This window comes from Mustela lutreola, chromosome 7, assembly GCF_030435805.1.
Source record: "Mustela lutreola isolate mMusLut2 chromosome 7, mMusLut2.pri, whole genome shotgun sequence".
Classification (NCBI taxonomy): domain Eukaryota; kingdom Metazoa; phylum Chordata; class Mammalia; order Carnivora; family Mustelidae; genus Mustela; species Mustela lutreola.
In genome coordinates, this window is record NC_081296.1 from 66,241,963 (window position 1) to 66,267,129 (window position 25,167).

The window sequence follows — 25,167 nt, forward strand, 5'->3', positions numbered from 1 at the left end:
GAGGAAAGGGTTATTCGTATTTAGATTGAACTCGTAAAGAGGACGTCTAGAGGCTTATGTGGCCCTCTACCATTCATATGTTGCTCCGTAGGTCTCCCATCCTCTCTCAGCTGTTTCCTCCTCTGTGAAATGGGAATAATAATAATTCCTTCCTCACAAGATTGCTGTGCAGCTCAAAAAGATCATGCATTTCAAATTCTTGCTATAATTTGGATTCCACGTGAATAAAAAATACTAGTTTTGCACTTTGTTTTTTTCGTGGATTCTCCCATTGTAAGCTCATGAAGACTTGCCGTGGGTCCCCAAACTGATTTTCTTTATCCTCGGTATCATCAACTATCTGCTTGCTAGTATGGACAGCGCTTTACAGTTTACAAGGCTTTTTCCCGTACACAGCCCCTTTAGCCTCATTATTTCAGGTAGGTAGGATGTGTATTTTTTAAGTGTTTTTCAGTGAAGCAAATAGACAAAGGTGAAGTGAGTTGCTCAGGGAACCACAGCTACAATCTAGAGCAGTGGTTTAAAAACTGGGTTTAGAAACCTGGCTGCGAATGCCATTCATATACTGCTAAATCCTGTGTTTTTATCTCCAACCCGGACTTCTCCCCCTGAACTCCACTTTTATTTAGCCGACTATAAGGTGTCTCTCCTTAGATACAAGAAGCATCTTGCACCTAGCATGTCAAAAAACAACACTCCACAGTCACCCCCACTCCCACCCCACCCTCTTATCTATCTTAGTAAATGGCAACTCCATCCTGCCAGACTCAGACCAAAAACCTTGACGTTGTCCTTAATCCCTCTTCCCTTCACACTCTACAATCAATTCGTTTTAAATCCTATCGACTTTACACTTAAAATATATCCAGAATCTAACTACGTCTGAGCACCTTCTGTGCTTACCTTCTGGTCTATACTGCCATCATCTCTCACCTAGATTTTTACAACAACTTCCTTCCTCCTTGCTGCCTTCCTTGCTCTTACTACTTTCAAACCGCAGCCTGAGTGATGCCTTCAAAACCAAAGTCAAACCATGTCACTCCTCTGCTCAGGACTCTCCAGGGCTCCCCATATCCTGAAGAGCCCTTACAATGCACACAGATCCTAATGAACCAAGCTCTCTGTTTACTCTCAGACTCTAATCCTACCACCCTCTCTTTGGTACACATTGTTCCAGACTCACTGTCCTCCTCAGTGTTTCTGCCAGGAATATCTTCCCAGCATTGATCAAAAAATTTGTATGTTTTTCTAAATTAAAAAATAAAATTGAGAAATCAGGAAAAATGAAAATGTGTTCTAATTCTCCTTTGAGAATTAAACTTTATCAATCAACATAGAGATGTTACTGAAGGAATCCATTGATGTCAAGTCAAAAGCAAAAGCAGGAGGGGCGCCTGGGTGGCTCAGTGGGTTAATGTTTCTGCCTTCAGCTCGGGTCATGATCTCAGGGTTCTGGGATCAAGCCCCGCATCGGGTTCTCTGTTCAGTTGGGAGCCTGCTTCCTCCTCTCTCTCTGCCTGCCTCTCTGCTTACTTGTGATCTCTGTCTGTCAAATAAATAAATAAAATCTTAAAATTTAAAAAAAAAAAAAAAGCAAAAGCAGGAAATGCTAACACCTGTGTCAGAAGTTGAGGTTAACATTCTGGGAACCTGGATTGGAGCACATGGGAAAGATGCAGTCACAATTCAATTGGTCAGTCTTGCTTGGAGCTGGTGCTATTTTTTTGTTTGTTTGTTTGTTTTATTTGAGAGAGAATGAGTGAGAGAGAACATGAGGGAGGAGAAGGCCAGAGGGAGAAGCAGACTCCCCAACGAGCTGGGAGCCCGATGTGGGACTCGATCCTGGAAGTCCAGGATCATGACCTGAGCCAAAGGCAGCTGCTCAACCAACTGAGCCACCCAGGCACCCTGGTGCCATGTTCTAAGTGCGTTTTCTGGCCATGTCTACTGCCAACAGTAAGTCATTCTTGCAAATAAACAAAATATTAGTAAGTTGATACTCATTGTATACTTTATACAAACTCTGTGAGTGGTGTTCCAAGAAACAGTAAGTTTTGACTCAAAAACAAGTCGTTAAATTGGCAATTTCCAACCTGTGATTCTGTGAAGTGCTGTTAACCTTGCTTGAAGATTTGTGTGTTACATGAATCAAATGGTACCCAGTAATGTTCTCTGTGTTCTCCAGCATTTGAATATTTGCTATAGGCTACAGTTCTTGTAAATACTTACAAACGCTTTTTAAAGATGAATCAGGGGGCACCTGGGTGGCTTAGTCAGTTGAGCATCCATCTCTTTGGTTTCGGTTCAGGTCATGATCTCACAGTTGTGAGGTTGAGCCCCGAGTCAGACTCTGAGCTCAGCAGACAATAAACTTCAAGATTCTTCCTCTGCCTCTTTCCCCACGCTCTCTCTCTCTTTCTCTCTAATAAGTAAAATCTCTTTTAAAAAATAATTCAGATAGCATGATAACAAGAATATGAAAAAGGGTGAAAATATTTTAATAATAACTTAAGACTTTGAGAACTGCTGGCAATTTTGATTTGTTTCTGCTTCCCAAAGATTAGTATGTTGGGAATTTGGAAACATAACTCCTTGTTGTTCCTCCAAGATGCAACAGTCCCCTGCACACATGCACACGAGCGTGCATACACACACACACACACACACACACACACACACACACACACACCTGCCTTCTGCTTCCTCTGTCAGGAATGTAGTTGACCAACTATCCATTTCCTCTCTTCCCTCAGGTGTCTGCTTCCTCAGGTGGTTCTTTCCTGACCACCCTTTATAAAATAATAATCCCCAGGGGCGTCTGGGTGGTTCAATGGCTTAAGCATCTGACTCTTTATTTTGGCTCAGGTCGTGATCTCAGGGTTGCGGGATTGAGCTCCGCGTCAGGCTCCACAATGGGCATGGAGTCTGCTTAAGATTCTCCCTCTGCCCCGCCCCACCTCACTCAAAAGAAAGAAAGAGAAAAGAATTTTTAAAATAATAATAATAAATCTTTACCTCCACACTCTTGGTCTGTTCCCTTGACTGCGTGTTTTTGTTGTTGTTGTTTTTAAATAAGGAGAAGAGATAACACTGTTTGGGTTCTGAAACTAAATAGCTGGGTTATCCTGGGTAAATCTGTAAACTTTTGTGGGCCATAATTTCCTCATATGGACGTGAATGAGAGCAAGCCCACATTGTATTCCGTCTGGGCCCCAACTACCATTCCAGCTTTGTTGCCCCAATTCCCCTTCTCTCACCATAAGCTTCAGCCGAATGTGACAGCACACTAGGAGCAGAACCTCATTAAACCTTATTATAGATTCTACAAGCTAAACTAAATAGCCATTTATTTTGGAGAGCAGTTTAAAACATATGCCACTGGACAGCTCCCATGTCCCTATGGCTTATCATTATTTTTTTTTTAAGATTTTATTTATTTATTTGACAAAGAGAGATCACAAGCAGATGGAGAGGCAGGCAGAGAGAGAGATAGAGAGAAGCAGGCCCCCCGCTGAGCAGAGAGCCCCATGCAGGACTCCATTCCAGGACCCTGAGATCATGACCCGAGCTGAAGGCAGTGGCCCAACCCACTGAGCCACCCAGGCGCCCCCTATGGCTTATCATTATTAAAAAATAACATTTAGGGGGTGCCTGGGTAGCTCAGTCCTTAAGCATCTGCCTTGAGCTCAGGTCATGATCCCGGGCTCCGGACTCCGCGGGAAGCCATCTTCGCCCTCTCCCACTCCCCCTGCTTGTGTTCCCCCTCTCACTATGTCCTTATCTGTCAGATAAATAAATAAGATCTTTAAATAAATAAATAAATAACATTTTCTGAGTGTTTGGGACAAGCCTTAGATGTATCATCTCACTTCATAACTTCCTATGAGATGGCACTATTATTATGCAGATTTATAGTTAAGAAGCAGAGCACAGAGAGGTCAAGTAATTTTTCTGAGGTCACTTGGGAACTAACTGGTACTGAATTTCCAACCCAGTTCCAAAGCCTGCTCTCTTCACCTCCTCACTGGACCAAATTTTAAAAATAAATAAATAATAAAAAATTTAAAAACCACCTTCTTTGTATCCACTAGATGGTGCTGACTGTCCTTTGTTAAAAACAAAATGCTCAAACTCACTTTCCTTCAATTTTAGGGGTGATTCATGAAACCACTGAAACCAAATACCATGTATGTTTGAACTGTGCTCAGATCCATCTTTAAATAGCCATCTGAATTAGAAAAGTGAAAAATAAATATCAAAAAAAAAAAAACCAGAATGGATTTTTTTAAAATATCCTTGTAGATGGTATAAATATCTAATCTCAAATAACCATTGGTGACTTTGAAAGACTGAAGTTCTCACACATTTAAATTTATAGAAAATCTATAGGCTTAAAAAGAAGCCTGTGTTTTATTTCATTTGCCCCTTTTATACCAGCTGGACTCTCTCCCAACCCTGCACGACCACAATACCATCCATATAACCAAGAGGCATGAACAGGGAAGTAAACAAAGCCTTAAAGAACATAAAGCAAGTTCAGCAGCAGGTGACCCTATTTTTCTTCAAAGTAAAATGCACTTTAAGTTTAGTATGTGTTTAGTACTTTTTTTTTTAGTACTTTCATCATACTTCAAAATTATTAAATAAATTTGCTAAAAATAGGCTCTCAGATTTTGTTGTTCGTAGGGGTCATTCCATGTGTTACTCAAAATGCTCATTTTCATCCCTGTTCCCTGACTTAGCAAGTCTGGGGTCAAGTGCAGGAATCTGCATTTTGACAAATCTCTTGGTGATTTTGGTGCAATAAAACTATGAGTGTGCTTTGAAAAACACTAGCTTAATACCGTTTTAAAGAGTAAATAGTAAAGCCACTGCTCTTCGAGGAGGCTCCATGGAGTTCCCTGGAGGTGCGAGACACTGAGACCCCCCCACCAAGAACCTCCTTTATAAGTAGTCCTGAAAAAAACCTGGGAAATGTTCTTCCTTCCCACTTCCTTGATTCTGAACCCTTTCTTCTCTCTTCCTGTCTATTGTGGAGGGCTATGGGAAATGGAGATGCCCCCCTTTTAAACATCGAAGGGGGAACAAGTTTGCCACTTCTCAATATCTATTGGCCCAAACACATAACGATACCCTTGAATTTTTTAAGCGAGAGGAGTGAGCCCAGGCATTGTCATATGACGTTGTTTAACTTGCCCGAGCGGTATGAATTTCGGAGGGGGGGTGGGGGACCCAAACTATGCCCTGAGACCAAGGAGACGCACAAAAATCAACACACACACACACACACACATGCACACAAACAGTGCAGCCTTCCATTTATAACCCAGAAAGCTAATAAAGGCTTGGTTTTTTAAAAGATAGTAAATTAAATTAAAAAATGAAGTTATCATCTAAATTCCAGAATGAATTTTGGGGGGAGGTCATCTTGGTTCTGCCCTCAAGAGAGAAACTCTGCCAAGTGAATCATTCACCAGCAAGGGAGAAATCTATTTCTCTTAGAGAATTCCCTGGCAGCCACTCTAGTTATCGGACTGGCTCCAAAGTTTGGTCACCTGTAGCAATTCCATGTCTGTAAAGAATTAAAGCTTGCCAGAACATTCCAGAGGCTTGCTGCAGTTTCCGTTGCTGGGTGCCAGTTGAGATTGCACTGCTCCACTCCTGGCCCGTCACCTCGGCCACAGGAGCGGATGAGACTGCTTGCGGATAACAGTTGAAGAGAAGTTTAGCAGTTTCACTGCAACAATCAATCCTGGGCTGAAACCCACTGTTTCTGAACACTGTCCAGGCATTGAGCGTCATGCTTCGTCCTTCTCCTTGGGTTCCAAACCATAACTTCCATATGGAGCTAGGTCTCTGATCCTGTAGGGTTTAGGTTCGTTTTGTTTTTTTTTTTAAGATTTTATTTAAAATAAATATAAAGTTTACCTAATATAGAAAATTATATAACTCAGATACTAAAAAATGTGTTTTAGTACATAAATCAGGAGACCCAATTTAAAACAATAAAAACGGGGGAACCTGGGTGGCTCAGTTGTTAAGTGTCTGCCTCCGGCTCAGGTGATGATCCCAGGGTCCTGGGATCAAGTCCCACATCAGGCTCTCTGCTCAACAGGGAAACTGCTTCTCCCTCTCTCCTTGCCCCTGCTTGTGTTCCCTCTCTCGCTGTGTCTCTTTCTCTCAAATAAATAAATAAATAAAGGGCTGGACATGGGGCTCAATTGATCCCAGGACCCTAAGATCACGACCTGAGCCTAAGGCAGGTGCTTAACCGACTGAGCCACCCAGGTGCCTCTGGAACTCCTGATTTTAAAATATGCCTAATCCATAAGCAAGATGGGGGAGTGGAGACCAGCGCTTTTATAAATGTCTTTGTCTTTTTTTTTTTTTTAGACAGGAGGTTGGATTTATTGGTGGGCATGGATAGGGAGGGGATAGTGCCAAGGTTCTCATGAGTGCAGAACCCTCCATTTGTCCAAGGGGCCACGATTAGAGATGTATTTGACCCCATAGCCATCTGGGATAAGCTACTTTTCAGCCACCATGTCTTCAAATTCATCCACATTGAACTTAGTAAAGCCCCACTTCTTGGAAATGTGGATCTTCCGGTGGTCAGGGAACACGAACTTGGCCCTGCATAGGGCCTCAGTCACTCCTTGTTTTGCAACTCAGTATGGATGGACATGATGACTTGGCCAATGTGGACCCTGGCTACTGTGCCCTGGAGTTTTCCAAAGGCACCCCGCATACTTGTCTGCAGCATAAATTGGAGATAGCCATGAGGTTGGAGAGAGCCATGAGGTCAGACCTCAAAGGGCTGTCTCCAAGGTCCCTTAGGGCAACCCATACAATCAATGGTCTGCATACAGTACCAAGGAGGCTACTGTTTGTGGCCATGGTACACTGGGCCCCCATGGACAAAGAGCACAGTCGGCTTAATTGGCTACAGAGTATAAATGTCTTTCTCATGATGAAATGTAAATAATTCAGTAGATAGCCAGTTGAGAGGATGAAGAAATATTTTCCTAACGAAGGCTTTCCATTTTCCTATCTGCTACTTACTGCAGATAGGTAACTGCGACTCAGCACTCAGAAGTCCCCCTCAGTGCTGACTCTTTGTGTCTCAAACGAGTGGGGGTGAGGAGTTGGAAGGGGTCTAGCCTCTGCCCCCGGCAGGATCACTGGACATGGTTAGGGAACGGCTGAAAAACTCACTTGGCCAGAAATAGTTTGCTGGAGGATTGGACTCAGTACCTGAACAGGGAAATATGGACAAACACACATATGAATGCAAGTATACCGCCTGAATCCAGAGTCCCTTCAAATCTGGGCCAAGGTAACAATCTAGATTAACAAAAAAAAAAAAAAAGCACAACTGGCTGTTTTCACAAAAATACCATCATCCGTAGCAAAACCTGTAAGATTAATGAGCATTTAATAGATAAGGAATGTGAACCGGGCCTGATAATTCATCTTTCATTCTCCAATCTTGATTGGAAGGCTGCTTTTATTTGAAATAAAAGTACTCATTTTACTAACAAGTGCAGGGAAACCTTCCATATGGAATCTCAAGAACATTTTGATTTCTCTACAAAGTAAGGAAAGGAAAAGTGCTCAGGTGTTACCTCCCCATTAATCAAGAGAGGGACTCGTAAATTGAAACCTGTAGAAGTAAAGGGGCCCTGTCTTTCTGAAGTCAACAGTAGAGGGGGATGGAAATCCAGATCTCATGAAACCTAAACCAATTTTCAATGCATTCAGTTGCATCATGCTAGAAAAATAGGGCACACCAATTGTCGTTTTGCTTTGTTTAATTCTTTGCTTGTAGATTGCAGAGCACAAGACTGATGGCTATTCCTACTGCCTAGATATTTCTAAACAGGCAGTTCTTTCTGTCCAGCCTGTTGAGCAGGTGTCTTTTATGCTGGTAAGGATACTGTTGCAGTTTAGGCTGGGACACACAAGCAGGTTGTTTCCAGAGGGAACCAAGCCTGCTTAAATTGGGTGATCCCAGAGACTCAGATCTGAAAGTAAACTCAGAAGCCTTTATCCAGGCCTTTTTTTTTTTTAACTAGACAAAGAAACAGGTTGAGGGAGGTCAAAAGACCAGGCCCCAGGTCAACTCCTGGCAGAGCCCTGATGAGAAACCAGGGATGCATAACTTAAAATGGTTTTATGGGTCAATGTATGAATTACATAACAATGTATGAATTATAGGACATTTTGAGCCAAATTAGAATATTAATTCCAGTTTGTTGCGATAAAATGAAGGGAAAATAAATCAACTTCTATTAAATAAGGAGTTTGGATAATCAAAGAAGAGGTTTAATAAGAAAGCCAATAGTCATCAAAACATCGAGGGGTTCCTAGTGTAATAAACACCTTGTATGTTCAGATGTAAATATTACTTTGAGTTTGAGCTAAGAAAAAAGATGTGTTAGAAGGAAGTGAGTTGCTAAGAAATTCAGGTCGGCAGCCAGCCTGGCTGCTGATTGATGAACAACCCCTGTGCTGTTTACTGATTTCTTCTTTATCTCAGAGACCTTAAGCCTGAGAGAATGAATTTCTCTGTGTTGCCGCTTAAGACCCTTAAAGTTTGAATTCATTTCTAATGTGCTAAGTGAATCACTTTTAACTTGAGTCCAATCCTCCAGCAAACTATTTCTGGCCAAGTGAGTTTTTCAGCCATTCCCTAACCATGTCTAGTGATCCTGCCAGGGGCAGAGGCTAGACCCCTTCCAACTCCTCACCCCCACTCGTTTGAGACACAAAGAGTCAGCACTGAGGGGGGACTTCTGAGTGCTGAGTCGCAGTTACCTATCTGCAGTAAGCAGCAGATAGGAAAATGGAAAGCCTTCATTAGGAAAATATTTCTTCATCCTCTCAACTGGCTATCTACTGAATTATTTACATTTCATCATGGAAAAGGCATTTATAAAAGTGCTGGTCTCCACTCCCCCATCTTGCTTATGGATTAGGCATATTTTAAAATCAGGAGTTCCAGAGGCACCTGGGTGGTTCAGTCGGTTAAGCAACTGCCCTCAGCTCAGGTGATCTCAGGGTCCTGGGATCCATCAAGCACCGTGTCCAGCCCCTCACTGGACTCCCCGCTCAGTGGGGAATCTTTCACCCTCTCCCTTTGCCCTTCCCGCAAGCTTATGCACACGTTCTCTCTCAAATAAATAAATAATTAAAAAAAAAAAATCATGACTTCTGGTCCAAGGTCTTGAAAACAAATCAATCTTGTAGGCCCTGATTTCTTCAAATATAGTAGGCTAAGGTCCTCCATGTTCTAAGTGCTATGACTATGTGAAGTAAATGGGCATTTTATGGAGAAAGACATTTCCTGAAGTTAAAGAAAAACCTTTCCATCCATCAAATAAAACCGCTGAGGAAGATGCGCACAGTGAAACGTAATTTTCCCTTTCCTTCAGCATTTCTTGTTAGCACTTGAACATTTATTGTTGTCTGTCTCTTGCAAGAGCTTTCCTTCTCTCTCCTCAAGCCATGTAGAGGGCAGAAACCATATCTTAAGTATTTTCCACTCCACTATAATAGCATTATTAAATGCAATAATATTTACTGTTCCAAATGAATGAATCTTGTAAACATTATAGATACTTGCAGAAAACAGTGTCAAGTGTCCCTGCGGAAGTGTGGGCGATGGCTTACAGTGATTTGATGGCAATGACTCTTAAACTAAAGGTAACCTCGGTGCAGAAATAAAAAGGACTTGAGGCAGAAGACGATGTCTGGGAATACTCTAAGCTGAATGATCACAATCTTGGCATGCCATTAAGAGTTTCTTAACATCTACTCTGCACCCAATTACTCTACAATGAAACCGGGGAGATCATGGAGCCGAAGGAAATTTGAGGAATAACACTGAGAAAAACAGCTGTCAGGCATTAAGGCTCTAATCCAGTCCCGAGTACACTTTAATAATATGTGCCAAGTGGGTATTCAAAAATAATCATAATAACGGATGATAATGATCATCAGTACTTCGGAGGGTGCAGCAAAAGAATCGGGCCTTAATCCCTTCTGTACTGTTTTTAGCTCTGTCTCTACTTACGCTATCTCTGAGAGCTAATGATGTGGCCATCTGTGCTTCTAGTTTCCCCAGCTGCAGAATAGAGATCATATCATTGCCTACTGCAAGTCTGCGGGCTGTGCACTAATATCCTCTGGTGAAACATTATATAAAAATACGAAGCAGGCATCAAGAAGCCAAAAGCTGCCAAGGGAATAAACTTTAAGGCAGAGAGTATTGTAAATTGAAACTAATTGAGATCTTCTAGATAATATGCAAACGTCTGGAAGTAGTTAATGCAATTCTACTTATATTATGCTCACGTCCCATATTGTTTTAAGTAGACTGGAACACACGTTATAAATAAGTAAACCAAGTCCAGAATAGTTGAATTCATTAAATTCAGTATTTTTGTATCAATCTGAAATATTAGGTGGGTTCTAAATTTCCAAAGCAAACTAGCATTACTTAAATTTGCTCTTAAAAAGTAGCAATAAGGGGTGCCTGGGTGGCTCAGTTGGTTAAGCGTCTGCCTTCAGCTCAGGTCATGATCCCAGGGTTCCAGGATCGAGCCCCACATCAAACTTCCTGCTCAGCAAGGAACCTCCTTCTTCTTGCCCCTGTCTCAAATAAAGAACTAAAATCTCTTAAAAAAAAAAAAAAAAAAAAGTAGCAATAATTCCTGGATGCCTGGGTGGCTCAGTCAGTTAAGCAGCTGCCTTTGGCTCAGGTCATGATCCGGGGGTCCGGGGATCAAGTACCGCATCAGGCTCCCTGCTCAGTGGAGTCTGTTTCTCCCTCTCCCTCTGCCACTGCCTCTTCTATTTGTTCTCTCTAAATAAATAAATAAAATCTAAAAAAAAAAAAAAAGTAACAATGGCTCTTAAATGTACTTTAGTGAATACACACAAAAAAAGAAAAAAGAAATATTACTTCTAGTTTGCTGACAAAATATGGAATTCAGAACAGCCTACAGCTGCCCAGAGTTGAACCAAAGGAATTATCTGAGTAAATTGACATTATTTGAGCCTATCAGCAGAAAGCCTTTGGTTGCTCTGACTCCGGAAGCCTAAATCATCTAATTTTCTCCATTTCCTTTAATGATGCTTATGGTTTCTTCTTATTTTCTTTTGTTTAGTCTGATGGTATGCTGCAAAATTCAGAAGGTTTTTAAGCTTATTTACATTTTTATCCATACATTAGATTGTCTTAAAATATAACAAAAAGGCTTAAAACAAACACCGAACACTGTCCCAAAGACAATGACCTGCAATCATTTCAGCCAGTCATGCATCTCCATATTTCAAAATACATGTATTCTGCTCTGTTTTGCACCATTCAGTCTGGACATCACATGCATCCTGTCAGGGTAGAGGAGGACATCGCTCTCCTGCATGATCATCCTCTCGACTTCTCCACCTCCTTGATATCATTGTGACTGCTCAAATCTATACTCAGCATTTACATTAATAGGCCCACTCGAGAGGGAAAGAAGGAAACAAACAAACAAAACAGAGCTCACTGAACTTTTTTGAGTTCAAAAACAGATTTTCAGTTTTTTATTAAAATGGAATTCTTTGAAGACTATAGAAATACACCTGACAATGACCTGTTAGAAGTCAACCATCCGCTTCAAACATACATAAGAAATAACTCCCAAATTCTGCCTCACCAGAATGTATTAAGATGTACATATATGTTATCAGAACATCAAGGTGGCTACGTTTGACAGGTGCTTCTAAAGTAGACACAATTTTCTGACAGATTATGCTTCCCCTGGAGGAACGTTGTAACAATTCTGAGGGTTTTGAAAGTTGAGCTTGAAGGGTCACAGTTAACTATGAGGGCACAGAGCTCCAGACGGCATGCACAAAGGGCCTGGGGGCAGGGGGCGCCAAGAGAGGGTGTGGCAGTCCCCCGGTTTGTGCTGAGAGCACACAACACTGCAAGGAGACACAACACAAAGAGGGAGGCTTACCCCCTCCCAGGGAAAGGAAGTTGGGTTCATATTCACAAGACACCACACCCAGGAAGAGAACAGGAAAAGGAAACTCCCTACACATAGTCTGAGCTTCCTCCAAGGGACAACAGGAAGTGATCCATGAGGGCCACTGCCATTGGGATGCGGAAGGAAGTTTGCCGGTGAGAACGCCCACTTTCTGCCCACATTCACTAAGGCTTGCTCAAGGCACTGGATTGCCCCCCCCCCCCCAACATACTATTAACAAAAACAAAATGTCCTAGAGAGACGAGTGGAGCTGGCACTTGATTTGCTGTCATTAAAAGTGAAATGTCATCAATGGTTTGAGTTTAGACTGGTGAATTCCACCCCAAAGTGGACTTGAATTGCTTGTGAGAGCCCCCTGCCAACCCCCTTGCACGCCCCGTCAGGAGGCTGATCTGTTGAGGACACTGTCCTCCTCTATCCACTCTGACTCCTGCTACAACTTGACCAGAAAAGAGGAAGTGAAGGTGCCTTCCTGGGCTAGGGGCTGCCTTGGCATTTTAAAATGATTAAATTTTTCTGTTTTCTTCTTCCATTGTGTCCAAAATGAAGAGAGAACCATAAAGTGACTGAAAATGAAGCTGGCCACTCCTGGGTTCTGGAGTCATCATCACAAGGAAGCCAGCTTTGACTTCTGTCACTCTTCTGGGCAGCATCACCTTTCTTAATCAAGCATTTTTAGCATGATGTTTCCAGAGGACTCAGTGCACACTACTCTGCATTTTTTTTTTTTTTAAGATTTTACTCATTCATTTGGCAGAGAGAGAGAGAGAGCACACAAGCAGGCAGAGAAGCGGGCAGAGGGGGAGGGGGAAGCAGGCTCCCCACTGAGCAGAGAGCCCGATATGGGGCTCAATCCCAGGACCCTGAGACTATGACCCGAGCCAAAGGCAGATGCTTAACCCACTAAGCCACCCAGGTGCCCTGTAACTCTGCATTTTTAAATTGCCTTTTAATTCCAAAAGTTTGCACAAGATAGTTTTTTTTTTCTTTTTTTCAATATCCTTCACAGCTACTGATGTTGACATAGCCCCTTTCACATGAAATCAGCATTGGAAGAGAAGAGACTACACAGTATGGACATTTTTGTCTTTCTTCTCTACCTCTTAGTTTCTCTCTCACTGGTTGAAAAATTAATGCAATTTAAGGGGGAAAGACATAGGAAAGCACTTGTAGTGTTTTCCAATCAACATTGCAGACAGAACTTTCTGAGGTTTTCAGTGGTGCCAGGAAAATGTCAGGATCGTCAAGACAGAGTATCTCCTCCCTGAGCCCCAAGCACATCTATTGCCTTGTCTGTCAAATGGGAGTGGAAGCTCCTTTCCTCATCTACATCCCAGTGAAAGAGATGAAGGGCTTCAGAAGAAACTGAGTCATACGATCAGGCCTTCCAGAGAAAAGGTGTCAAATGCCAAGTCCCTATCTCCCCTGAAGATGCAGATCACTATGAAACATTTTTAAATATTTATCCTATTTGAGGATAAATATTATCCTATTGAGGATAAATAGGTCTTTTCTTTATGGCCACACCACTCCATAATTATCTTGGGCTTCTCCTAGGGTGTCCTGCTCCCTCGAAACTCACAGATGTTTTTCTCTCCCTGTACTCTCTGCGGGGCCCAGGAACCAAGGAGTCCTCAGAAAATGCACAGGGAGTACCCATTGCACACCAAGACCCATTGCACACTGCCCAGCTTTTGTGTCCACAGAGAGGAACACACACTTCACCTAGGACACAGACCAGGGAGATGCATATATATATACTCCCTCAATAAAGAGGATGGTTGATCTTCTATAGATTTCCCTCTCATTCAAAAATCAGGGGCACACACAGGAGGAGGCAACCGGTACTCGGTTGCAATGAGATGCCCAAATCCTGCCAGAGCCAGAGCAAAGGGGAGGTGGGAGTAAGGGGGCTCGACAGTCCTGACTAGGAATCCACCTTCGGAAAAATGCTCACTTTGTTGTTTCTGCTCATCTTCCGTTCCACCCTGCCTACCCTGGGCATCTTTGTCTGAATAAGCTCCTCTGGGGTGTTCCCCAAGGGGGGAAGCAGCCGCTTCTTGCTGTTTCGGGTCTCTGAGAGCCACTGAGGTGGCAACTCAAAAGGCCCAAAACCAAACTGCAGGGAGTACTTGTCAGGCAGTGTCTCGGGCTCCCCAGGCGCCGCTGACCCCCCCTGGGATCTAGAGTCCATGGTGCCCAGGAGAGGTACAGCGGGCAACCGCTGCAGTCCCTGCTCTCCCTCCAGGCAGGGCCCGAGCACCTCCTTGGCCGGGAGGTCGGTGGAGCCGGTGTACTTGGCCTCACTCTCTTCCTCATCCTCTGTGGGCTTAAAGATCTGCTGCTGCCCGATGTGGAACATCTCCAGGAGCTGGCTGCCTGAGCGCAGGCTGGGCTCCAGGCTGGCATCGGCCACCCCGCCCCCTGCACCGACCACATTCCGGCGACTGTAACGATGGTGTAGCTGGACCAATGTCCCCACTAAGCACTTGCGGACAGACTTGTTCACGGTCAGGAAGAGCACGGGGTTGGCCAACAGAGAGACCTTGGGCAGCCAAATGGCTGTGAGCAGCAAGAAGACAGACGTGTTGGGGACATTGAGCACGGTCTGGTAGACGACCAGGGTGGCGTAGGGCACGCTACACAAGATGAACACCGTCACCATGGACAGCAGGGTGGCGTGCAGCTCCGCCTCCCGCTGAGAGGCGTAGGGGATCGAGATGGTGTTCTGTGGGGTCCGGAGGGCCGCGATGATGACCTTCTTCTTCTGGCTGGCGCTCAGGGCCCGGCGGATGAGGATCAGGAAGAGGAATACCACAGCCACTGGCACGATGACCGTAGTGATGTTATAGATAAGCACGTACACCAGGTGGCCCAGCGAGTTGCTCCAGACTTCCGTGCAGGTGGACATGGCATAGATGTCGGCCACGTTGGTCACTGCAAACACGGGCACGCTGGCCACCACTGCGTGTGCCCAGATGTACATCACTAGCTCACGGGACTTGGCATCAGAGATTTTTCTCTCCAGTGGATAAAGAACAGAGTAGTACCTGCAAAACGCACAAGCAAACTCCATTGCACAGGAGAAGATACTGTTTAAGTGAGGGGCCTCTATCTGACTCAAAGTAGGAGGAAAAGGTGGAAAATGGGTCAAGTTCTTTTATTCTGCCTCAGCTGAAGGGAATCACTGGGGGAACTGGGAAGCCAGACATTAAATTGTGAGGGCCTTGCTGTATAAAATAAGCAATATGAGGCCAAAAAAAAAAAAAGACCTTTTTCAAATGAGCGGAGAAGAGCCCCGTCGTATGGGACTCTCAAGACTATCAGGAAAATAGGTAAATACCTGCATTTCATAGCTAGCTTTATAAATATTACCATCAGCATTAGATCCCAAGGGGTGTCCTCGATACAAAGGATGCCATGTGCTATAAAGACATCAATTTTTCAACTCAGGGATAAAGCATAACTTGTAAAAAAAATTTTTTTACAGGGGCTAGAGGAGCTGATGGGCAATTTTCAAAGCCACTAATGGGAAGAAATTTACCTTTGCATGTATCTAAAGCAGACTCATGGCACAGTGCACACATGGAAATCATCAGCATTTATAGTGGCTCTGGGCAAAAGAACCCTGTGTGAGGGACAGGACTCTGACAAGGTCCTTGCACAAAATCAATTCAACCGACAAAAATTATGCCTCCTCAATAGCCATGGTTCTCACGATGATCACTCAGTAACCCTCACCATTAATAAGTCTACAATGCCTGCATGATTAGATTTTTGCTAAAATCAGATCAGATCTTGCTTCCTTCAGGCTTTCACTTGATTATTCTGTAATCAAAATTCCAAAAGCACCTTGTTTCAGTATCGCCCATGATTTAGGGAAACTGAGTAATTCTTCAGACCCCAGGAGCCACATCTGTCATGAGAGGGCTGTCACTAGCCATCAGACCTCCGGTGGGCATACATTTCCGCGGTCAGCGAAAGCTGGAGTTGACTTTACAACTCTATTAACATGCGCTGCTCCTGGGGCCAGGGAAGCAAGCATGCCTTCCTGTCATGAGATCTGTGCCAGGTACCACACCAGGCACTGGGTCACAAAGATGAAAAGACACACAGGAATGTCTCTGAAGTCCGTGGGGGAAAAGGCATGCAAGCAAGCAGTTATAACCAAGGAGATGATGGCCCTTCTAGAGGTATGCATAAAGGAGGGACAGGGAAATGGAGCACCTGGAGAAACGTCAACAGAAGGTGGCACTGTGGTGGAGTCTGGCAGGGGACAAGCTGGGGGAGAATGTTCCAGGCTGAGGGAGATACGAGGTGAGCACAACATGACCATGGATAATCAGGAATGGATGAAGCGTGGTGAAATGTGTCCTAGATCTCTTTCTGGGAGGGGAAAAAAAAGAGAAAGAAGTGCATAGGTTATGCATGCTCTCAATTTTTTTTTTCTGAATATAGATAGACTTTTCTAGCAACAGCTCCTTAATCCAATGTCAAGGTGCTACACCCACACATGAATACATTCCCATTGGTCAACTGACAGGTGATAAAACCCCGTTTCCACTGTGTAGTGGAAAAGCACATGGGCTCACTAGAAATTATCTTGTTAACGTTTACATCTCTAGAAGATGATGCCAGAAGTAGCCTCTAAGTGAACTCACAGACTTGGAGCCAGGAAACAAGTATCCGAGCAACTAGTGAGAGAAAGGATTATCTTCCCTTCACCTGCATGCACACCACCCTACACCTGCCAGTAATTGGTTTCCCTGCATAATAAAATAGGATTTTTTTTAACCAGCCTTCTTTTTCTACTAAAAGCACATATTTACTTTTTTTAAATGATAGCAAAAATATAATTGATTTCCTGCTGTAAAGAAAATAAGGATTTTTTTTTATCATTTACATGTTTTCTTGTCTAAAGGCCCAGAAACCACCGAAGGGGATTAGTGCATTGCTTCAAGATACGGTAGCAAACGGTTCAGAATAACGTGTCCCCACTCTTGTTCCATCCTGTTGTAAAAATCTTTCAGGATTTATAGCAGCGTTATTCACAAAAGCCAGAAAAGTGGAAACAACCCAAATGTCAACAAGTAAATGAGCGAAGAAAATACAGTACAGCCATACAATGGAATGTTATTCAGTAATAAAAAAGGAATGGAGCAAATTTGAAAGAGTAGATCCTAGGAGTTCTCATCACTAAGGAAAAAAAAAATTTTTTTTTCTTCTTCCTTTTTTCCCCCTCTATCTGTATGACATGATGAATGCTAACTAAACTTACTCTGCCAGTCCTTCCACAACATATGTAAGTCCAATCATCTTGGCATACACCTTCAACTTATACATTGCTGTATGTCCATTATATCTCAACAGAACTGGGGGAAAAAAGGAAGGAAGCACTGATGATTGGGCACAGATGAACATGAGGCTGAGAGAAAGAAGGCCGATGTAAAAGAACATGTTATGATTCCACAATATGCAATGTCCCCCCCCGCCACCCAGCGAAGCAAACATACAGAGATAGAGAGTAGATTAGCGGTTGCCTCGATGTGCAGCTGTGGAGGGTAATGACTATGAATGAGCAGGAGGTATCTTCTTCACCTGAAAGTACACTTTCCAGATATTCAAAGACCTCCTGCCAAGCACGAAAAGAGACACATGCGGCAAAAGGGCATCACATGGAGCACATTCAGCTGGTTGAAGGGACTGAGTGACCCCCGTCATCTTTTTTGAATGAAAATCAGTCGACAACATTTAAAAACAATAAAATTCAGGGTGCCGGGAGGCTCAGTTGGTAGAGTGTGCGACTCTTGTTCTCAGGGTCGTTGAGTTCAAGCCCCACATTAGGTATAGAAATCACTTAGACAAAAAAAAAAAAAAAGAAAGAAAGAAATCACTTAGACATTAAAATCTTTGAAAAAAATAAAAAATAAGTAAAAATGGTTAAACTCCAGATTTCTGATGTCTCTTCTAAGAAAGTCCTGCTGGTGGAGTCTAGATACCCACAAAGTAACGATTAGCTGCATCTGCTGAGTTATTGACCCTTATGAGCAGGAATGCAGACACAAAACCCCAATCTGGCCAGTGACACTTGGCTTTGTCACCTATTTCACCTGGCCCTGGAGATGGTGAATTTCCAATGAGAAACTCCCAAAGAGCTAGAGTGGCTCCCAGGCATATCTGACAGTTCAACAATTGCCAACAATAGATCTATGGAAAAATGTGCCCGCCGAGAGGGAAGCCTAGAGAAAGACAGACAAACATTGATGTGGCCTATCCAAGAACAGGCCATAAATAATTCCTTTAACTGTTTTTTTTAAGATTTTATTTATTTACTTGAGAGAGAGAGAGAGCATGAGAGGGGAGAGGGTCAGGAGGAGAAGCAGACTTCCTGCAAAGCAGGGAGCCGGAATCAGGACTCAATCCCGGGACTCCAACATCATGACCCAAGCTAAGGCAGTCGCTTAACCAACTGAGCCACCCACGTGACCTCATTTAATATTTCTTACTGTGGAGGAACATTAGGCTCAGAAAGGTTAGTCATTTTGCCCAAAGCAACCCAGCACAAAAGCAGTGTGTAGGCAGGGTTTAAAGTTACTTGGGGTGCCAGACTCCCCTCTCTTAAGTTAGGAGTCAGTGACTCTTTCGAGTACACTGGGGACTTTGTGGGACTGTGTCCCTCCATGCAGATGACCCTGGGCAGCAAATCAAATCAGAGTTCCAGAACTGCAGCTGAAGTGACTCCATAGATTGGTTCTGCAATCCACGCCCTCATAGGTCATTAAGGTATAGTTGTAAATGGATAAAGAGTTTAAAAATTCCAAATTCATGGAGTATCTGGGTGGCTCAGTCAGTTAAGTGTCTGCCTTCAGCTTGGGTCATGATCCCAGGGTGCTGGGATCAAGTCCCAAATGGGGGTGGGGGGCATCCTTGCTCAGTGGTGAGCCTGCTTCTTCCTCTCCCTCTGCCTGTTGCCCCCACCCCCCGGCTTGTGCATGCTCTCTCTCTTTAAATAAATAAATATTTTTAAAAAATAAAAAGTAAAAATTCCAAATTCATCTAAAATCCAGTAAAATGTATCAATGGGGATAAAGTCAGAAGAGCCCACTCTATCCCCTCAGCAACGTTTCTCTCTGCAAATCTTGAAATCAAAAGTATTCACAGATGTAGAAGACTCCTCAGCTCTTGTTTGCTTATTTAGTTTTATTCTCTAAAATGTATTATTATCTTAGACTGTATTCGTGAAGTGCTCACAACAAAAGGAGAAGACATGAAGCTGATGATGACTGAGATCTTTACACTTGACCCTGATCCAATTATGTACCAGGGCAGTAGCTAAGATGTGATTCATTTCCAAGTGAACATCTTTTTAAAAAGGACGGGAAGAGAAAACAACCACCAGCACAATATAAAGGCTTGGAAATCAGTCCTCCAAAGGAATTCTAGAATTATCTTGCTGGGTCCAACTGGGCTGTCAAATCATTTGTTAAATAACCACTGAATTGTCCCCTTGTTCTTCCAGAAATGTTTTCATCCTACATCAAAAAGCACTAATTGCAGAGTTATCAATCAGATGAGCCATCTACTACAAATTGCAAGGCAAATACCAACGATTCCAACCAAGCTGAAGCTACACCAAGATCCAGCCTGCTCCAGCAACCTCATGATGAACCCCACCCAGCCCCATGCCACATCTTTTCTCAAGGTCCTATTTTCCCTAGCTGCTGTGCAATCAACATGTCTTTTGTGAGGCATCTGTTTCAGATATTCTTTTATTCTTTTAAGATTTTATTTATTTATTTATTTATTTATTTAACAGAGACAGACACAGTGAGAGAGGGAACACAAGCAGGGCGAGTGGGAGAGGGAGAAGCAGGCTTCCTGCCAAGCAGGGAGCCTATTGCAGGGCTCCATCCCAGGACCCTGGGATCATGACCTGAGCCAAAGGCAGATGCTCAACAACTGAGCCACCCAGGTGCCCTATTCATTCTCTTTCTACTGACCACTAGGGGACTACAAAGCAGTATGTGGAACATGGACTAGTCACCCTTTGCTTTGTGATGCTAATTTTTTAATGCACTTAAAAAAAAAAAAGTTGAACCCCCAGCTACCCTGTCTTACCTGTCCAAGGCAATGGCAGGGAAGCTGAGGATAGTCACAGAGCAGAAGACTTTGTGCAAAAATTTGACAACCTTGCAGAAAAACATGGTGTAGATCCACCAGCAGCAGTGAGGACTGGTGCTGAGAACGATGTCAAAGGGAACGCAGACCAGGCTGGCACAAATCCCAGAGCAGGCCAGGTTTTTAATGAACCTGTTGGTGACAGATTTGAACACGGTTGTGCGGCAAGTTGACCATAACACCATGAAGTTTCCTGGCCAGATATGCAAATAAATAAATAAATAAAATAAAATAAAAAAGTTTTTTAAAATTAGAAATAAAAAAATTAAATGAAAAGAAAGGAAGAAGAGAAAAAAAGGAAAGAAAGGAACAGGTTAAAAAAAGATCAATAAACCACATTTGAGAGTTGATTTCAAAGGATTTCACGTAAATACATATTCTATTGTCAATTTATGTGAAAGTATCAAATCACTTAAGTACACATCAAAAAGGCTGGAAGGATTTTTGGTGGTGACTTTTGTTATTTAATTTTAGACATAACAGTATTAGATGATGACTCAGTCTCATCTGGGTATACAAAGAATTTGCTAGATATTACTTAATCTCAGGCAGTCTATTCTTACCAAATTTGCAAACGACCTCCATGTTGCCAAACTCTGCAAGAGAAATATGACACAAGCCACACATGTAATTAAAAATTTCTAGCAGCTCTATTCTGCAAAAATAAGCAGGTGAAATTTTAAGAATATACTTTATTTAACCCAATATATCACAAACATTATTGTTTCAACATGTAATTATTACTTTTGAAAGTCCTGATGAGGGACACCTAGGTGAGGGACACCTAGGTGGCTCAGTCAGTTAAGCATGTGCCTTCGGCTCAGGTCATGATCTCAGGGCCCTGGGATGGAGTCCTAGGTTTGGCACCTTGCTCAGCAGAGAGCCTGCTTCTCCCTCTGCCTGCCCCCAACGGTACTTCTGCTCTCTCTCTCTCCTTCTGACAAATACATAAATAAAATCTTTTTTTTTTAAGTACTGATAAGATACTTTTCATTCTTGTTTTTGCACTATCTTTGAAATTTGGTTTGCATTTTTTATCATTATTTATTTATTTATTTATTTGACAGACAGAAATCACTAGTAGGCAGAGAGAGAGAGAGAGAGGAGGAAGCAGGCTCCCCGGTGAGCAGAGAGCCCGATTTGGGGCTCCATCCCAGGACCCTGAGATCATGACCTGAGCCAAAGCAGAGGCTTTAACCCACTGAGCCACCCAGGTGCCCCTGGTTTGTATTTTTTAATTGAAATATAACTGCCATCTAACATCAAATTCATTTCAGGTATCCATGGAGTACATCTTGTTTTACACTTCTTTAAAAAGATTAGAAAGAGAGAAATACATATACCTTTGGTAGTATGTACAGCATGTGAGAATATTCTAAGTCAGTAGTTCCCAAACCTCACTGGGCATCAGAATTGCTCTACGAGACATACTGAACCACAGTTAATAGGTATGGAACTGGGAATCCGCACGTGGTAACAAGTACCCTGGATCCAGTTGGCCCCCAAAAGAAAGTTTCAGAAATGCCAGTCCTAAACAGAGATAGCTCCTGCCCAACAGTGTCACAGGGTCCCAGTCTTCAGGTAGGCAGGGCAGCCTACCTTACCAGTAAAGCTTGCTTGTACCTGGCGAGAGAGCCAGCTCCACTGTCTATCAGAAATTCCCCCAAGGGAATTTTTTCTACCTCCTGTGCACGAGCTCAGAGAATGTGCTCTGACACTGAGCCCACAGCTCAGCCTCACTTAGAAGAAGAATGAGAGTGCCAGGGAAGGACCAGCAGGGCTCGGGGCTGCAGCCAGTCACTGTAAAGACCTGCCTCAGTGCCTCTGATGTTGACATAACTTCCTGTCATGAGCCTCTCTTCCGATATAATATTCTATAGCTACCTCTTACCTGCCAGACAAAGGGGAAAAAATAGCCACTGTGTTTAGGTAAGTAGGCCAGCTCCGTCCAGGAAATTCTCTCCCAAACTTTCCCGACATCGGTATGTTGCCTCAGTGAGAAGAAACCAGCAGTGTAAATATATACACATTTATTCAGTGTAAGTGGGCCTTATACGAATACCACCACCTCAGGTCCCCTCCAGCTTGCCGGTCACCAAGTTGAGAAGCTGAGCAGTAACAATGTACTTGAAGCTCTGCTGATTTGGGGAATTTTCCCCCTGGCTTCTTCCCACTGAAGCACAGACTGGAATCTGGCTGAAGCATCTTAAACTCTGATAACCTCCGAACCATGAAATGGCGCAGTTAAAGAAACCTGCCCTGGGGCCTGGGTGGCTCAGTGGCTTAAGCACCTGACAAGAGGCAGGGAGGAAGGTAGAGAGAGACGGGGAAACAGACTCCCTGCTGAGCAGAGAGCCTGATGTGGGTCTCCATCCCAGGACCCTGAGATCATGACCTGAGCAGAAGGTAGAGGCTTAACCCACTGAGCCACCTTTAATCATACATTTTATTTGTATGTTCACACTTGTGAATGAAGAAACTTGTTTTCAATGACTTATTATTAAAAAACCAGAGACTGCTATAATCACATTTTATCTCCACTTATTTATAAAGCTGTAGGTGGCATCTGGAGTCTAATCCCTTTGGCTATTAAGAAACTGAAACTGAGGATGCCTGGGTGGCTCAGTGGGTTGAGCCTCTGCCTTTGGCTTGGGTCGTGATCTCAGCGTCCTCGGATCGAGTCCCGCGTCGGGCTCTCTGCTCATCAGGGAGTCTGCTTCCCCCTCTCTCTCTGCCTGCCTCTCTGCCTACTTGTGATCTTTCTCTGTCAAATGAATAAATAAAATCTTTAAAAAAAAGAAAAAAGAAACTGAAGCTGAAGAAGCCTATGCTCTTCCCATTTTCTAAACTACCCCTCTCACTTAAAAACTGACTTAATCTGGTTCTAAGAAACTGAATTAGACCACAATTATCAGGAGAGGAGCATCCACACTCAATCTCTAATTAACCACACGTAAGAAAAAAGTTATGTGGATATATACTCTCTCTCTCACACATGTACTCACACTTGTCAGCACATAAGCATACACATACACATTCATGCACACAAAAATAAATACACAAGGTAAAATAATTACATATTTGATCATTCATCTTACTAGCACTTAATTTTTTTTAAGACTTTATTTATTTATTTGACAGAGAGAGCAAGAGAGCACAAGCAGGGGGAACAGTAGAAGGAGAGGGAGAAGCAGGCTCCCTGCCAAGCAGGGAACCTGATGCGGTATATGATTAGAGGACCCTGAGATCATGACTTGAGCCAAAGGCAAATGCTTAACCATCTGAGCTACCTAGGAGTCCCTTATTAGCACTTTAGATTCTTCTTAGCTTTATAAGGCATCCTAAGGATAACTCAGTATATGTTTTAAGTAATACACTATTTGACCTCAGGATACTTTTTTATTTTGGAGATCATGTTCTAAATCACCTAATCCCCCTTGGAAATAATTCAAGTTCTGTACCCATTATCTTTCTCTATATATACTCATTATACATTCTTTTTTTTTTTTAATTTTATTTATTTATTTGACAGGGAGAAATCACAAGTAGATGGAGAGGCAGGCAGAGAGAGAGAGAGAGGGAAGCAGGCTCCCTGCTGAGCAGAGAGCCCGATGCGGGACTCAATCCCAGGACCCTGAGATCATGACCTGAGCAGAAGGTAGAGGCTTAACCCACTGAGCCACACAGGCGCCCCTCATTATACATTCTAATACTGGATTCCATGGCAATATTCAGTGGCCAAGCTGTGGGCACAGCAACACAGTACACACACACAGCACACACAACCAAGAGGGGACCAAGAGGTAGAGGGTGATGGCATTGGGACAAACCTACCTTCCCTGGGACTACTGCTACTCTACCATTCCTCCCAATTTAAAATACAAATAAAGATTTCTCTTTACACATGTACCTGCTACTTACAAATAACTGATGTTGAAGACATAGACATGTCAATTAACTACTGCTCACAGATAGTACTTGACAGATCTTAAGGAAATAATTAGGCAACTAAATTTTGCCTCTAATAAATTCTGATTTTGGTTGTCCTTTTTAAGCAGTTTGCAGGCTTTGTGTATTTGGGAATAACAATCCTGTGTTAAAGGAACTAAAAACCAAAATACAAAATTCCAAAAGTGCCTTGGGAAAAGAGTATGCTTTTGGGAACCCTCCTGGAAAACAGGTAAATTACTCTTTAAAAACAATCCACTTCTCCAGAGACTTACAGCAGCAAAAAAAATTCATCATCCTGCTTTTCCAGAAAGCTAACATACCACCCAGAACATTCTAAAAATTGAATCTTGAAAAAAGCAAATAAACACTGGAGGCAACATTAAATTTTAAGAAAAATCCTAAGACAACAGACTCTCAAAACAGAGGCCAAAGTGAATGAGCAACGGTTAGAAAGACTACAAAGGAATGTTTACTCTCAGCAAACACCATGTAATATAAGAGCAAAATCTAAGCAAATTAGGTCATACCATTCCATAATAGAAGAAAGAGAACGAACAACTACTTTATGCATATTGGAATTTTAAATTTCTTCTTTGCTTCAGTTTGCAAACATCCCCTCCCCCGAAAATAAACAAAAACGGAGTCTCTTAAAAGAATTATGTAAAAAGAATGTTAGTAAACGCTTTTAATTAACATGCCAGATAATATGATGAATGGTTTTTAGCCTTTTTACTTAAACTGAGCTTCCTATAGACTGCAAAGAGATGGCTCTTAACTGATCTGACGATCTCTTTTGTGTTTAGATCATTTACATTTAATGTAAATATTGATATGGGTGGAGTAAAATCTGCCATCTTGTCAGTTGTTTCCTATTTGTCCCACCCATTTTTTGTTCCTTTTTTCCTCTTTATCATCCTGATTTTGAATTGAATATTTTTTAGAATTCTATTTTTTAGAATATTTAGAATATTTTTTAGAATTCTATTTCTACTATTGT

At 42.7% G+C, this 25,167-nt stretch overlaps 2 protein-coding genes and 1 non-coding gene across 4 annotated transcripts in view; all 3 read right to left on the reverse strand.

Moving 5' to 3' along the window:
- The window catches only part of LOC131837167 (fibrous sheath-interacting protein 1-like), a 69,169-nt gene extending 63,367 nt beyond the window's left edge, over positions 1-5,802 (reverse strand). Inside the window, exon 1 of the mRNA XM_059183408.1 lies at positions 5,594-5,802. Coding sequence (XP_059039391.1) covers positions 5,594-5,802 — 209 coding nt within the window. The remainder of the gene's footprint in view (positions 1-5,593) is intronic.
- A 1,013-nt stretch (positions 5,803-6,815) lies between these two features.
- Positions 6,816-6,949, reverse strand: LOC131837720 (small nucleolar RNA SNORA70). Its single transcript, XR_009356311.1, has one exon. It is a non-coding gene; the product is annotated as a small nucleolar RNA SNORA70 (small nucleolar RNA).
- Positions 6,950-11,562: 4,613 nt separating this feature from the next.
- The window catches only part of GPR176 (G protein-coupled receptor 176), a 138,463-nt gene continuing 124,858 nt past the window's right edge, over positions 11,563-25,167 (reverse strand). Inside the window, exons 2-4 of one of the 2 annotated variants that reach the window (XM_059181132.1) lie at positions 20,758-20,815; positions 20,160-20,351; positions 11,563-15,091 (exon numbers count right to left, since the gene is read on the reverse strand). In XM_059181132.1, the coding sequence (XP_059037115.1) occupies positions 13,969-15,091; positions 20,160-20,351; positions 20,758-20,815 (1,373 nt within the window). In that variant the 3' untranslated portion in view covers positions 11,563-13,968. Of the gene's footprint in view, positions 15,092-20,159; positions 20,413-20,757; positions 20,816-25,167 lie in introns of both variants that reach the window. The other variant, XM_059181131.1, reaches the window with a different exon arrangement.